This window comes from Bison bison, unplaced genomic scaffold, assembly GCF_000754665.1.
Source record: "Bison bison bison isolate TAMUID 2011002044 unplaced genomic scaffold, Bison_UMD1.0 scf7180017864108, whole genome shotgun sequence".
NCBI lineage: Eukaryota > Metazoa > Chordata > Mammalia > Artiodactyla > Bovidae > Bison > Bison bison.
The window spans coordinates 12,632,105-12,648,912 of NW_011494680.1; the positions used below are offsets into that span (position 1 = coordinate 12,632,105).

The 16,808-nt window shown below is 45.1% G+C and overlaps 1 protein-coding gene across 1 annotated transcript in view; it reads left to right on the forward strand.

The window, feature by feature from the left end:
• Positions 1–14,777: 14,777 nt before the first annotated feature.
• Positions 14,778–16,808, forward strand: part of CHD7 (chromodomain helicase DNA binding protein 7) — a 130,380-nt gene continuing 128,349 nt past the window's right edge. Inside the window, 2 exon segments of the mRNA XM_010839000.1 lie at positions 14,778–16,662; positions 16,665–16,807. Coding sequence (XP_010837302.1) covers positions 16,341–16,662; positions 16,665–16,807 — 465 coding nt within the window. The 5' untranslated portion in view covers positions 14,778–16,340.

Below are 16,808 nucleotides of genomic sequence, written 5' to 3' on the forward strand. Positions count from 1 at the left end.
CATGCTGCCTCCTGTTAGCATTTGTGTTTTACTGAGCAGCAGGCACTGTTCTACGTGCTTTGCAAACATTCATGTACTTAATTCTAAGACACCCCCCCGCCCCGCACCCCCCACCATCACATAAATACCCTTATTATCCCTCTTCCATACTGAGGCACAGAGAGACTAAGGGTTACCTGACCTGTGATGGAACACAGCACCATTTTTCTCACACCAGGGAGACAGATTCTCGTCCTTGATCCGTCCACTTCCACAACTGCCTGACTTGGTCTCCAGCTTCTCAGTCCACAGCTGGGAGCCTCTGCACTGGTTCCCTCCTCCCGTCATCGCTGTGACCGAGTGCTTGAGCTTCTGCCTCCACTATTTCGTAGAAACACTCTTAACAGTGACTAACCTCCTACTGATAGAGTCTGGTGGCCACTTCTTTCTCTGCAGCATTTGAACTTTGTCGTCACTTCCTCCTTGCAGCTTTTTCAGGGTGTCTGCTTCCATCTCACTAGCTGGCTCTTCTCTCCGCTCTATCGGTGTTGGTGTTCTGCAGGATTTTGCCATGGGTCTTTTCTCTGGTTCGTTTAGAATGTTTCTGGTCATTCTTTCCGGGGAATCTCATCTGCTCCTAGACTTTGCCTTTCTTCTGTCTGTCAGTGACTTGAGTTGTCATATCCTTGGCTCTGCTTTCTCCCTAGGGTGCTCTTTGCACTCATATTTATTGAGTTGCTAACTGCACAGCTCCTGGTGGACTTTCTCCACCTGCCCCCACCCTATACAAAACTCTCTTTCTCTTCTGTCCCCTACATGTCAGTGCACGGTATTACCGTCTGCTCAGGTACCCAGGTCAGAGCTGTCCTCCCAGACTCTTGTTCATCCTCCAGCATCCAGGCAGAAGCCAGGTCAGCTGGCTGATGGGTAGTCCTATCTCAGGTAGCTCCATCTCCCTCTTTTCTGTAGCAGCAACTCTTACCTCAGTTCCTGTAAGAGCCTTCGAACTGGTCCTCTTGGCCCTAGTCCCACCTTCCCAATATGTGATCCGTATTTTAGTAAGGTTTTTTTTTTTCTTTCTCTAAAATGTACATTTTTTTGAATGGGTAAAGAAGATGTGATGTGTGCACGCGCACACACACACAGAGCGGAATATTGTTCAACTGTAAAAAAGAACTGGAATAATGCCATTTGCAGTAACATGGATGGACCTAGAGTTTATCATACTAAGTGAAGTATGTCAGAGAAAGACAAATATTCTATCACTTACATGTGGAATCTAAAAAATAATACACACAAATGTATATATAAAGTAGAAACAGACTCACAGGCACAGGAAGGAAACAGATTTATAGTTACCAAAGGGGAAAGGAAGTGGAGGAGGGACAGACTAGGATTTGGGAGTTAATAGACATACACTGCTGTATGTAAAATAAGCAACAACTGTACCTCCTGTATGGAGCGTCCCTGGTGGCTCAGATGGTAAAGAATCTGCCTGCAGTGCAGGAGACTTGGGTTCAGTCCCTGGATTAGGAAGATCCTCTGGAGAAGGAAATGGCTACCCATGTGAGTATTCTTGCCTGGAGAATCCCATGGACAGAGGAGCCTGGTGGACTATAGTCCATGGGGTCTCAAAGAGTAGGACATGCCTGAGTAGTGCATGCGCGCGCGCACACACACACACGCACACACACACACACACACATTTATATAACTGAATCACTGCTGCATAACAGAAACTAACAGTATTATACATTATATTTCAATTAAAAAAATGTGCATCTTTCTAAACAGTATTGCTTAAAACATTAGACTGACTTCTCCACAAACTCAGAATGATTACAAGACCCTTCACAATCTGGCCTCCACTTGAGCCACATCGAGGTACTTGCAGACACCTCCGTGTGTGTTCTCTTCCCTGAGCCTCGGGCATGGACCCTCTGGGCCTCTCTGCCTCCCTCTTGCCAGATCCTCCACTTGTCACCCTCCCATTTGCCCTTTAGGTTTCAGTCTCAGTTCCTGTCACTTTTCTGGCATGATGACAAGTCCCCCGAGCTCCATGTTTGCTGTGCCCAGTTCCATGTAGCTCCCCACGTGGTTGCTGAGCAGTTGAATGTGACTGGGGTGACAGAGGAGCTGGATTTTAAATTTTATGTAATTTTAGTTTAAATTTAAACAGGTACATGGGGCTTCTGGCTCCTATACTGGAAATACAGGGACCATTAGGAGGGGCAGCTGAGTGGTATTTGATCTTCCTGCTCATCTCCACCAAAACACCTCTCCAGCAGCAGCACAATTGCTGATAGTCTTGGAGGGGTTGGAAGAAATTCACTGAAAACAGGCTCAAGAATCCAAAGTATTTGTATGAGCACACAGGAATATTATAATGCAGCAAAATAATTTTATGAAAAGTGATTTATCTAGTACCAGTTATTTTTAGCATGTTCACAGGGTTACTTAAAGAAAAAATATTTATTTGGCTGTGCTGGGTCTTCTTGAGGCATGCAAACTCTTAGTTGAGGCATGTGGGCTCTAATTCCCTGACCAGGGATCAAACCCAGGCCCCCTGCACTGGGAGCACAGAGTCTTAGCCACTGGACCACCAGGGAAGTCCCCGTGGTTACTTTTTAAATACTAGATTTACATCTGAACTGCTTATACAGAAGCTGCGGACCAAAGAGGCCAGGTGAAATAAATAATCATAATTTTCAAACATTTTGCTTTGGGGTGCCAGGTAACATTATAGGTTTTAATGGTACTTGATAGTGGATTGTTAGCATATATCGATGGAACTTAAAATGGGTGAGAAGGCAGTGTGTGGACTTTGGACTTTTGGAGAAAAGGTGTTTCACCTACGATAAGCACTACAGCAGCAGTTAATGCACTCCTTTCTTGGGCGCACAGCACACAGGTAGCACCTAAAGCAGGGGGAAGAAACTGTGGGTCCTCTGGGCTCTGTTGATGGGAAACACACCAGGTCACGTTGCTCTGGGAGGGTCAGTCTGAAGGCTGCAGCAGGTCCTTACACAAACGGGGAGTTGTAAAGCTAGACAGTTGTCAGCAGCTTGTGGTTCTCCTTTTAAATGGCACAGCATCCGTGGAGAGACGGAAGGTGCTCTCATTTCCTGCCCCAGCCCAAGCCTCTCGCCTCCCTTGTGTGAACAGAACCTTGGGAAGCAGTGCTGCGTGGTGACTTCTCCCTATAAAGTTTGTGGGGAGGAGGGGGTGTTAGGAATATACTGGGATGTTACACATAAGAGCTAATTCCTTAAACACTTTGGGGGCACCTGGTGTGGCATTGGGGGTGTAAAATGACAGATGTAAAATGCAGAGTCCTGTTTGAGGCACTCACCTCTGTGGGCATTGCTGGGCATATTTATAGTCAACAGGGCAACAGTTAGATGTTTTATGATGAAAGAAACACTGAAATACAGTCTGTATTCATGAGTTAACCTTTCAGCTGCTGCTGCTGCTAAGTCGCTTCAGTAGTCTCCGACTCTGTGTGACCCCATAGACGGCAGCCCACCAGGCTCCCCCGTCCCTGGGATTCTCCAAGCAAAAACACTGGAGTGGGTTGCCATTTCCTTCTCCAATGCATGAAAGTGAAAAGTGAAAGTGAAGGCGCTCAGCAGGACACTGTTTATTCAGAGAAAAATAGGGAAAAGCAGAAAGAATTCTTCTAATGGTAAAGTAGCAGCATTTAAATTCATTTCACAAAAAAAGGTAAAATATAAAAAAAGAGATAAATGATTCCGGTAGGTTAAAAACTTAACTACCAAATTGATAGGCAACCCATAAAAATTAACTGGATATTGATGATCTAAGCAGTTTATTGTCGGCGAAGATTTTCTCCTTTACTGTGGTCAGAAAATCCCTTTGTCCTCACTGTTCCAGGACAAAGCATCCTTGGCAACTGAACGTGCAGAGCACTTGACAAGTGACCAGACCAGAGCACCGAGGGCTTGTGAGGATAGTTCTGAAGTAGAAGCAAGAGGTATGTGGTCTGTCAGAACATTTTCTGCTCTTTCTAGGTGTGCGGTGCAGTCTGCAAAGTACAGTGTAGGCAGTTTTCAATTTAATGGGGCACTCAGATTTACATTCAGAATCTAGAAGGCTGTTTTAGAAAATCTGCCGTCTTTTTTGTCATAGCCGCTGATCTTTAAAGACACTAAATTCTCGGTGGTAGCATAGTTTAAAACCTTTCTTATTCTTCAGAATTATTTTATAGGAAAAATTTTGAAGATTTTCAAACCATCTCTGAGAACTAGGCATGAGTAGAGAATTTGGTGTGTTTGGAGGCCTCCTAGACATGGGACAGAAGCCTGAGCAGTGCAGGGTGGGCTCCATGGATCTGAACACCATCATGAAACGTAATCACGCAGATTCCTCATTGGGATCATCATTTTATTAGCAGCTGATGTCGAGGAGTTAAGCTCATGAAAGCCGTACAGATAGGTGGATGCTTCAGTAGACTCTTTTTAAAGCAGGGTAGGTGTCTGGTCGTTTTTGTATTCTTGGATTAAACCATCTACAAAATTCAGTTATAAGGCGTCATCGGTAGCCTTAAATTATCTCAGTTGTCCTCATTATGTGAAACAAACGTCACACCTGGTCGTAGCTCATTTTCCCACTTTGCCCATTACAGTCTGCTTGCTGGTTTGGGGTGAACTTATTATCGATCTGTGATCGAAGTGGACACAGTTTTGAAATTTATAACTATATAATAGGATCCCCTTTCAAACTGAAATGTAAGGTTTACCTGCAAGTTAGAATGAGGTCCTCTTGTGAGGGATCTTGCACACTGAGGTAGTGAAAGTGTGAAAGTGAAAGAGTACTCAGGTAGTCACTCAATTGTGTCTGACTCTTTGCGACCCCATGGACTGTGGCCTGCAAGGCTCCTCTGTGCATGGGATTCTCCAGGCAAGAATGCTGGATGTGGGTAGCCATTCCTTTCCCCAGGGGATCTTCTCAACCCAGGGATTGCACCTGGGTCTCCTGCATTGCAGGCAGATAATCTTGACCATTGAGCCACCAGGGAAGCTCAGGTAAGAAGTACTTAAAGCTAGTACTTTTGATTGATTTTGATTTTCTGGGGGGGGGAATATGTGAGGCAGATCTTTACAGGTGGCTGTCAATGACACTGAAGAGTTTGGTGGTACAGTCAGACCATAAAAGGAATGTGCTATGAGCATATTGTAATCTTTTTGTAAACAGATATAAGGTGTGAATTAATTTACTAAGAATAATATGAAAAGTATTTCAGAAAGTGAGTTTTCCCCGTGGCACACAGCTCACTGGGGAAAAGGCTCAGAAGGTTTCAGGGTAATGAGGAGAGGGGTCAAGTTAGGGCTGAGCCTTTGCTCTGAGTGCGGGAGATACACACATGCAGAGTTTATGGATAAAGCTTTCATCTTTTATTATATGCAAATATGAGTGAAGACATTTAATTGGCTAGAAGAGGTATTAGCTTTATTTAGCTGTACACAGTGGATAGTTTAAACAGTAGTTGTGTGTGTTAGTTGCTCAGTTGTGTCTGCCTCTTTGTGACCTCATGGGGTATTGCCCGCGTCTCCTCCATCCATGTGATTCTCCAGGCAAGAATAATGGAGTGGGTTGCCATTTCCTTCTCCATAAACAATAGTTATTTTATTGTAATAGTTTTTGATAATAGTTTTGATTGGCAAATAGTTTTATGGTAGCATTGTGTTGATAGAATCTGTATTCATAAGTGTACTTATGGAAAAAAGTTTCCAACTTTGTTATGTAAGTCAGAATAATTATGAAATAATGAATGCAAACTGTTTGCTGTATATTCCAGCCTTAATTCCATTTCCTTCATCACATATAATCTGTTAAAAGAGTAATTTAATACTGTAGTCACGGAGTAAGTAAAGTTTGTTTGGTCCCATTTTTCTGTCTGTAGATTTACCTTTTTGAAACAATGTGTAGTTTCCCCAAATACTCTCTGTAATGCTCTTCCAAAGCTCTTCTCAACCTTAACAGTTCTGTTTCCCTTTAATATTGTTCATTTCCCAGATGGAAATTTGAATTTATGTAATTCCTTTGTATTTCTCTTTTGTTTGTAATATTGTTACCAAAAGGAGGTGTGTGTGTGTGGCGGGGCACAGCGGGGAATGGGGGGGGCCTCTGGTTCAAAAGCCAATAAACAGGCTAGGTTGGTGGAAAGGAAAGTTTGCTTTATTTCAGATGCTGTCAACTGGGGGGAGGGTGGTGGACATTGTCCGAAGGCCTACTCCTGCCCTGACAAGCAGGGCATGAGAGCTTTTATAGACATAATGGGGTGGGGGTGGGGGGTCCATGCAGAAATAGTACAGTCATCTCTAACCATCTTCGATTGGCCGTGAGTTGTGTGACTAGCATCATCTTGGTTGTTTTAGGTTCAGTTAATTTTCAGTTCTGGGATGCACTTGTTTCCATTTTTTGGGGGGGGGGGTCAGTTCTTGGAATTGTGGCAGCTCATGTCCTGGGTACAGTCTGGTCATCATGTAGTTAACTTCTGGTACTTTAATTTCTACAAGACAACTCACAGGATATGGCTCAGAATATTATCTATAGCCCTTGAGAAAGAACTAAAGGTCCTTGACTATGCTTGATGCCTATATTATTATTATTTAGTCCTTAGACAGTTTTTTTTTTGTTCCCACATTTTTCATTTTTCTGATTAAACTTCCTCTTTGACTAAAGTTTTTCACAGGCGAAAGGCACGCAGAGGACATGGTTGAGGGGCAAGGACTATATGGCGCTGCTCCGTTTCAATTTGGCACCTTAGGGCGCCCTCCAGGCTACCCTGAGACCTCTGCCCTTAGTGTCCTGTGACAGTTGGCCTGGCTGTGTTGTTTAGTTGCTCAGTTATGTCCGACTCTTTGAGATTCCATGTCTGTGGGATTTCTCAGGCAAGAATACTGGAGTGCGTTGCCACTTCCTTCTCCAGGAGATCTTCCCAACCCAGGGATCAAACTTGTGTCTCCTGCGTTCTTTACCCTCTGAGCCCCCAGGAAGCCCGGCCTGGCTCTGAGCTCAGGTTGATGGATAAGACTCCCTGCTCATCACATGTGCTCTGTTCTCGCAGGAAAATAGAAAAATTATTTTCAGCTGCGGTATTGCTGAAGTTTTTTTTTTTTTTTCCCTTCTTTTCCTTGAAGGAAAAGAACGTCGGAGGTGTGTGTCAGAGGAGGTTGTTTAACCACACTCTGTCTCCCTACCTTTCAACCAGGCTGAACTGGGGTACAGTTTTAAACTCTCTGAAACAGGATCCCCCTTACAGCTTTCCAGAACTTTTTAAAATGCAAAAGCATGCAGGGAATTGCCAGGTCAGTTAGTTAATCAGTGGCAACTGCAGGAAGAATACACGAATATTCTTCCAAGAGCAGTTGGCGTGCACTGTCCTCTCAGCCAGCCGCTCAGCATGTTGCCTTTGGCGTCCTCCTGTGACTCAGGGTCTCTTTACTGGGGCAACCCTGGATCAGGTGGTCCCCGGGAGCCCCTTCCTTCCTTCCTTCTCTCCTATTCTGACTCCTTGTAGGCTTGGCCCCACCCAGATGTGTGTGTCTGTGTGTGCACACCTGTGCGTGCCAAGTCAGTAGCTTGAAATAGGTCTAGAGTGAGTGGGGAGATACATTTTCAAATGCCATTTTTTTTAAAGTGGGTTAATAATTTAATAAGCACATGGCATCATTACCTTTATACACCAGTCAGATTTTGTTTGTCTAAACTATCCCAGGTTCTTTTACAATATTCAGCAAGGCACAGTAAGCGGTCACCACATTTCATAAAATTTGTGTTACTCTTCCCTTAGTCTGCCCCACGCACATCCTTGCCAAATGGGTTGAAGTACGTTTCTGAAGTTGACCTTTTCCCCATCCCAAATAAATCACACACAGAATTTCCATTTTCTTATTTCTGGACCTGATTTCTCTTCTCTTGTTTTCCCCTTTATCTACAATACAATTAAGGTAGCATTAAAAAGATAAGGGATGGATCGACATACTTCTTTCACATGGATGTCTGCCTGTGTGGACATGGAGTGTGCAGCTCTGTGTTTGAGCACTGTCCTCACCCCTTGTCTGCATATAATGCTGCTTATCTGAAGTGTTACTGGAATGTGAACTGCTCTGTCTCGGGGCACTCTGAGCTGTATGTGGGAAGATCACGCTGAATGTGTTCTAGTGTCTGCAGCGAGACAAGCAGCTCAGCTGTCTTCTCAGTGGCCTTAGTCTTGGAAGGGATTAATTTCAGGGGGTGATGTTTCAATGTTGAATCACAGGTAGTAAAGGTTGCTCTCTAAAGGACACTGATTCTTGTGCTTTAGTGGGCAGCTTACGTATAGGATACTGTGCATCTTTTGACCAATTTAGAAAAGAAAAAAAAAAGTGCTGAGACCGGGCACTTAGTATAAACTGTGAGATGAGTGCTATTTAATTACTTGCCTTGAAAGAAAATTTATTAGCCCCAGGACTCTTACATAGAAAAAAACCTACCTTTATCTGAAAGGCAGCTCAGAATGTCCAGACTCCTCAAAGTTATGTAGAAATAACTGAAGTATTTCTGCAAGAAACCTGTGAAATAGTGTGTTATGTAACATAGCATTAGATATTAATGTTAACTGCACTTTTTCTTTGTCTTGCAAAAATGATTGTCAACCAGGTGGATGGATATATCTTGAAAATTAAACCACTTTTGGGTGTCCACTGTTTGTAAACCCTTACAGATTAAGACTTGTCACTAAGGGTTGTTCCTAGTCCTTTGGGTGAGGTCAGTCTTGCTTCTTGGTGTGTCATGAATGCCAGGACATGCTTCCCTTAAATGTAAGACGGCATGTCTTTGTTTTACTTGTGTGGTAATTCTTTGAGACCTGTTACCTGTTGTTGAGGGCTTCCCAGGTGGCTCAGTGGTATAGAATCCACCTGCCAATGCAGGAGATGCAGATTCCATCAGCACAGTCTGGAAGATCCTCTGGAGAAGGAAGTGGCAACCCAGTCCAATATTCTTGCCTGGAGAATCCCATGGACAGAGGAGCCTGGCTACAGTCCACGGGGTAGCCAAAGAGTCAGACATGACTTAGTGACTAAACAACAACAACCTGTTTGTGGTTCCTTCTTATGTTAATTGAGGAGAATCACAGCTGTAGCTCAAGAGGCACTCAGGGTCTGTGAGCCGGACTTACCAAACTTCCACAAGTGCAGGAATCACTTAATAACATGCAGACCCTGGGGCAGGAGGTCAGAGTGGGCTCAGGATTCCACATGTCTCAGCACCCTGCTTCAATGGCAAGGCTGCAGTCTGCAGGGAGAGAGGCAGGTAGAGAAACCAGAGCAAGGTGTGTTTGGTGCTTTTGTAGCTCCTGCCCCAGTGTGGTGGGAGTTCTAGGGAGGGCTGAAGGGCAGGACACTTCCCAGGTAGGCGGTCACAGCCGGGGGGTGAGGAGGCAGGTGTGGAGGTGAGGCAGGTGTGAGGAGGTGGCCAGTAAAGTAAAACACAGCACTGGCAGTGCTTTGAGGGACCCGGCCTGGGTGCTGGTGAAGGTTTCAGGGGCGAAGGGAAGGGAACTGGGGAGCAGAGGACGGGGAGGCCAATGGGGTCTAATCACAGAGTGCCATGCAATCTGCTGGAGCCTTTGGGTTCCATCCCGGAAGCTGGGGAACTGCTTTAAGGATTTTAACCGGGGCGAGAGAGGACTCATGGCGTGGCCTCGAAGATCCTTCAGTCAGGCATGTGAGCGTATTGAGACCTGACTCCAGAGAACCCTCAGCCTTTAAGGTTTTATCCTTCACCAAACCACCATGCCTGATTACATCAGAGACAGTGAACCGGAGGAGGCAGTAGACTGTCCGGTGTTTGAGAGGAGCATCCCCAGGCTGGATGGGGATGGATGGGCAGGGTGTCCATGGGGCTTTTATTAGAACAGCAGGCTACCTGGAACAGGGGCCACGTCTGCTCATTCAACTCTGTTACCCAGTGTCTATTAAATGTTTATTCAAAGTAGGTCCTCATTAGATATTTTTTAAATGAATGAATGCTGGGAAGGATCGAGGGTGGATTTCCATCATCTGGCGGGGTGGAAGAGGTGGGTGGAGGGAGCTGAGCCACACAACGAAAAATGTGTCTCTTCAGCTATTATCAGCAGTGTTGGAGGCTACCTAGTGATATAAATGGATATAAACACAGCTCTTATTTCCTGTTTTTGGTTTTATTTTTCATGTGGTTCTTGGACTAACATAGACTTCACATCCTTTTTCATTCTTTCTGCATCTTTTTCTTACAATAGTTCATGAAATAATACACAATACATAATACACAAAGAAAGGGAGTGGCTTAGATTTTTGGTTGTTAAAATTAAGCTTGCAAATACTTTATGTAAGCACAGCTATAAGTGAAAAGGGCTTTGAAATTAATTATTCCTAAGTGTATGAATTTTGTGTAGCCGAGTTATTAAGAAATAGAAATATATGTTGGTATATATTACAGAAAGGGTAAATTGTATAGTTAAAAGAGTTAATTAGCATAGAATATGATATATGGAAAGAATACTATGAATTTCATCACAAGGGATAGGTATGGACCTTTGAAAGAACACTAATCTCTGAGCAGTAGAAAATATTTTTTCATCAAAGAGATTTGCTACTATTTAATATGGTCTTCGTCTAAGAACGTTACCTCTAGGAAGAAAACTCTGTAGCATTGCCGCCCATAGAATTTTTTGCCCTGATATAAACGTTCCACGTGTGCACTGCAGCCACCAGCCACGCCGGCCTGTTGAGCACTTGAAAGGCAGCTTGTGCAACCGAGTAGCTGAATTTAGAATTTTCTTTAGTTTTTATTCATTTAAATAGCAACACGTGGCCAGTAGCTGCCGCGTGGCTCAGCACAGTCATGGCCTGGACACACGAATGAGGGAGAAAATGTGGTCTCGCCACAGGGGTGGGGGCTCCAGGAACGGTATCCTTTGGTCCAGCCAGGAGGCAAACCTGGAGCTGACTGGCGGGGAGCTGATGCTGGTCACTTAGAGGTCTTCCTGCCGCTCCCTCTGGGTCTCTGTGTGTGGGCTCAATGCCTCCTCCCACATCAAGTGGCGGCCTGGGCAGGCCCCTGCTTTCCCTGGTGGTTGTTGGGGGCCTATAGTGGGGTGCAGGGATCACCATCCACAGACCTGGTGATGGAGCTGGAAGGATTCTCTGTGAGGAGCAGCCCAGCCATTTGGAGCCTTTTCTCTTCTGTGCCTCCCTGCTGTTGGCCGGGGGTCCTTCCCTCCTCTGGTGTGATCTGTGGCCTTAGTGGTCTGAGGTATCTCCCTGGCTGTGCTGAGGGTGGGGAGGTGCCTTTTTTCCTGCTGCTCCACACTCCCTTGGAAATGCTGGCACATGCTTCCCCGAGTCCTGAGAACAGCAATCAAGTTATGTTGCAAACCCCAGGCTCCTGAGAGGTGGGGGAGAGAAATGCAGAGAGAAGGAAGCGAATCAAGCCACATTACACTAAGGTGGTCGCTGGCCTCTACAGGGCAGCTGCCTCTGACTTCACACTTGCCCCATGGGTTGGATTTTTATGAAAAAGTGGGTGGCACCCGGATGGCATTTGACTGCCACAGCCGGATACAGAGTGGTTGAGCTGCAGTGAGTATTTTGTCCGGGGAAATGAAAGGTGTTCTGTGTTCACCTCTCTCCTGTCTGGCTTTCCAGGTCACTGAGACACCAAATTAACACCTGACGACACAGACGCCATCCTACTTGAACCAGAGCATGGCAGTAAATTGTTGTTTATGTAAGCTTTGGAAAGTCAGAGATTCCCTTCAAAATATTAATGTGTATTTTCAGACAGCTTGTTTCTTTCATTCTGGTGTGTCTTACTCCCTGCTTTTGCCCACCCCTCTTTTCTGGGTGCTGTTTACTTGCTTTTTGGAGTTGCTAGTTTGCATCCTACTTACTCCCCAAAATATTAACCAATAGCCTCAATACAGTGCTAGTATGGGCTTGCTTCCTAAACGTAACAGAGAGTATAAGTGAAAATTTTCTTGAGAGGAAACTCTCTTCTGTTTAGTGGTTTCAGCAGTTATTTTAGTGACCAATCTCTGAATAAATAGGACCCTGTCTAAGACCTTTAATCTTTTGCCCTCACTGGCGAGTTGACATTTCATCTGTACATTTCTCTTTGGTCTTTGGGAACTGTTTGTCATTAAAATATTTTGTATCAGAGGTTTACTCTTCTCAGTCCATAGAAGTGTTCTTCATCTGTAAAATGAAGAGGGGCTTGGATTAGGAGGTCTGCAAAGCACTGGCCAGCTCTAACTTTTCATTGCTGGCTGCACAGCGAGCCTCTGGTCCGGTGTCTGTGACGCCCTCAGCAGGGCTGTCTCCTTGTGCCTCTCTTTACTCCAAACACACCTCCAGATGCCTTCTGAACTCAGAAATACTTGCAAGTAGAGTGCTGAGCAGAAGGACGTAATTGTGTCATTATAGGTGTCTGTACTAAAATGTAAATAACTATCAGACAGTTAAAGCACTTGTCATCATGAATTACCAAGAAATATTTTGTAAAATGGTATCCTAAATTTTATACCATAACCCATGAATCTTAATTTTTATTTAAAAAGTTTTAAATAAACTTTTAAACTACAGATGAATGTAACCTCCAAGAGGACAAAAGGGAACTTTAAAAAAAATTATTATTATTATTTGACAGCTTCAGGTCTTAGTTGCAGTGTGCAAGGTCTTTTAGTTGCAGTGGGCAAACTGTTAGTTGCAGCATGTGGTATCCAGTTCTCCTGACCAGGCATCGAACCCTAGCCCCCAGCACTGGGAGCACGGAACGGAGTCTTAGCCACTGGACCACCAAGGAAGTCCTGGAACTTTGTTTTTATTCACTGATACATCTCTGGCAATTGTGATGAGTTGCCTGGATCACAGTAGGGACTCAATAAATCTGTTTCGAATACATAAACGCGATTTGAGATTTAACTTGATATTTACTTAAAGCCAAATCAAATGTAAATACAACTTGAAAATTTACTTCCGAAGTGATAATGATGAGAATTATTTGATAACACTGATAACTTGTATTTCTGTTTCTTATTTTTAATAATCTATACCTGTGCCATCTTATATGGTAGCTATTGCTCCCACATGTACCTTTCTGACTTGAAATGTGGCTCTAGTAGGAATTAAGATATACTGTATGTGTGAAGTACATATTGGGTTTCAAGGACTCAGTACTGAAAATATAAACCCTCTCATTCATATCAGTTACATGTTGAAGTGATCATATTTTGCATATGTTGGGATAAATAAAAATTATTAAAATTAATTTCACTCTTTTGGGGGCTACTTTTTAAATGTGAGTACTATAAAATTCAAAATCACCTATGTGGCTTCGTTGGACAGTGCCGGTGTAGACACAGAAAACTTGACTGTGAATGGAGACAAGGGCCAGCCCTCCGGAAAGGAAGCTTATATGAATATCTTTGATAGGAACAAAATTAAGTGTTGCAGCTGTGACTTGGGAAAAGTGGGCATTCAAATGGTCTTGATCAAATTAAAAAAAAAAAAAAGACCAAAATAAATTAATTAGATTAGCTCAGATCAGAAATATGAAGTCCAGCTACCAGATGGATTCCTCGCATAGTCGCCAGCAGAGTGAGTCTCGAGGTCAGGAAAGGGGCAGGCTGGGTGGTGGCTGCCCCAGCAAGCGCGAGTGGTTACCAGCGGCAGACTGGAGCCTAGTGTTTGGGCTCCCCTGCCTGGACTTCACCTTCCTGGGGCCGCAGCTCTGGTAGGTGGCACATTCACTGTGTCCCGTAACTGCCGTTTTCCCTACTGCTGGGAGGTGGCCCCTGGGTGGGAGGCGCAGGGAACCGGAGACCCAAGTGTTGGCTAGGATTACTCGCAGTGTGTGTTCTGTTTTGTCGCTTCCCTGGCCTGGAGGCAAGTTCTCTTTCCCTTTCTCCTTAGCCTTCTAAAGTGAATGCCAGCTCCCGGCTGCCTCTCCAGGCCAGCAGTGCTTGGAGTGTGGTGTCCCAGGTCATCCACTCCTCGGGACTGTTTTTCCCTAGAGGCTGGCTGAGAACCCCATATAGCCCTCCTGTGACACGTGGAGGGCCTGGGAGGATGAAGCCATTATCCTATAAAATAAGGCCATCCAGGACACGCAACTTAGATGCTACCTTCCTTAAGCTAATTTGAAAGGTTATTTTGGTAAGTGGTTAGTCTGCACGGCTGGTTTAAGCTATTATCAAGTCCATCCCTGTATTTATTTCCTTGAAAGCCAGAATGAGCCTTGAATAAATGAAGACTGACTGCGTAGGCTTTTTAGGAGTAAATTCAATTTATAAATATTTGTTTCATTTGGCACTGGAGATTTCGACTGCTCCTGAGTTTGAATTTTAAAGCAGCTGTGTAGTGAAGCAGCGTGTCTGTAAATAAAATGGCTTTCACGCTCACCTTATTTCCACCCGTCTGACCCCTGTTTTTGGAGAAAGTAGATCAGAAAATTCACGGCAGTTAGCGGCCAAGTGAAGAGACCTTTGGCTTCAGCTGACAGCTGTCACCTGAGCACAGCCGACCCGGAGACCCTCTCAGGTGTTCTGTCTATAGCTCTGACAGCAAGCAGGAATGCTGTTTACATTTTCTGTAGGCAAAGATCGCCCCCTTGTTGGGGGTGTGTTAGAATAGGACGGGTGGAATCTGAATTTCAATCTGTCTTGGGGTGAGTTCTCAACGGTGCTGGAGGTGCTGGCCAGCCCTCCAGCCGGCCCCTTTCCCATGCTTATGTGGACGGGTGTCAGTAGGATTTATGGCCGGGCCTGTTTATAACATCCTTTTTGAAATTCTTCAAGAAGATACTGTTTTTTCAAGTTGGGCAGTATCACACAATGCTTCGTGTGCTTATGAAAGAGGGGAAAAAATGAGTTAAATTCCAAAGATGTTTAAGATTTTGGACATTTTTCCTATGTGAATTAGTTCTTTATTAGGCCTGTTGATTTAATTAGCATTGAAAAAAAAAACTTTCCTGTTTTGATTGTGGAAACATTGTTTAAATTGGTTATTTTCATCTGATACAGAATCCTTAGGAAGTGTTTGCATAAAGCAGAGTGTTACTTGGTATCCATCACGTGCTGTAAACCTGGGATGCAGATGGGTGGGCCTGCTCCCTATTCCCTCACCTGCTCTGGCCTGCCTGGTCCCAGAAGAGGTCAGGGCGAGGGAGAGGGCTGCAGGGACATTTTGAACTTTATTCTGTTAAAAGTTTCAGTTTTGAACGGTTTGGGTAAAGGTTTTCTGTCTCTACCAAGGAGAACGGTTATTATCTAGAAACTGTCCATCCAACTAGAGTTTGTCCAAGCAGTCACACAGTGGCCCATTCCTAGAGCCCAGGGCTGGTGGGTGAGCGATGAACCTCTGATAGGTCTTCCTCTGGTGGGGGTGAGTGGAGGATGCTGGAGAATGAAAGTCTTCCTTCCAGGGTCTCTCTGGCCTCATCTGTTCCTGCCATCAGATTTAAGGAAGTGATGAGTGGTCACACCACTTGCAAGTGGGCCTTCCAGAATTTTTGCCGCCGCTGTCTCCTTCGACACCCCTGTTGCCATTTCCTTGTTGGTTGTATGTGGGCTGTAAATATCCAATTTGTACGAAATGACTGATTTTGGTATTTGTATAATCCTCTAGTCAATTTAACTAAGTTGAGCTTTTCACAGCCCTCGGTGCAGCGGCTGCTCATCTGATTACACCGCTCAGGGGAATAAGGTTAAGGGCGGGCTGTTGGTAACCGGAGCATTTCCAGGGCTTTAGTGCAGCAGATGGGCTGCTTGGCGATAGTCATGCATCTGCTGGCCTGCTGTGGCAGCTGCTGCTGCTTCATGTTGTGTTCTTTTGTTCTGTTCCATCCAAGAATGGAACGCGAGGAAGTGTAGTGAATGGATTAATTTAAGGTTAAGGTTAGTGTTTTGCTTGCTTTCTAAGTAACCGATCATAACAATGCTTTTGGTAGAAGCTAATGAGTTTCTCTTAAAGTGAACTAGATTTATAAAATATGGCTCAGTGAGGGGGCTAGATTAGTATTGTTGGTGGAGACCAAATTCAAACGTGTAAAATGCTGGCAGGTTTTTGTTTTTGTTTTAATCATTTGTCCCTAATTCTTTGTTTTCTTCCTTCCTCCCCACTACCTCCCGATCCCTTCCAGGACCTCGATCCAGACTTTGCCTGACACTGCAGGGTCCAAGAGAATTAAAGAAATATGGAGTGACATGAAGAAGATTAGTCAGGATTATAGGCTCTGAGGACAAGCCCTCAGTGAAGTGAAGCACAGACGAGCTCCCGCGCTCTGGTCTGGAGGAGCCAGCCGTGTGCTGGGAGAAGATGGCGGATCCAGGAATGATGAGTCTTTTTGGCGAGGACGGGAATATTTTCAATGAGGGCCTGGAAGGCCTGGGCGAATGTGGTTACCCTGAAAACCCCGTGAACCCCATGGGTCAGCAGATGCCTATAGACCAAGGCTTCGCCTCCCTGCAGCCTTCCCTCCACCATCCCTCCACCAACCAGAATCAAAGCAAGCTGACCCACTTCGATCACTATAACCAGTACGAGCCGCAGAAGATGCACCTGATGGACCAGCCCAACAGAATGCTGAGCAATGCCCCCGGGAACGGACTGGCGTCTCCTCACTCGCAGTACCACACCCCTCTGTCCCCCAGGTCCCTCATGGAGGCGGCGGGGGCGGCGGCGGCGGCGGCCAGATGGGCGTCTACCCGGGCCTGCAGAACGAGAGGCACGGGGGCCAGTCCTTTGTGGACGGCGGCTCCATGTGGGGCCCCCGGGCCGTGCAGG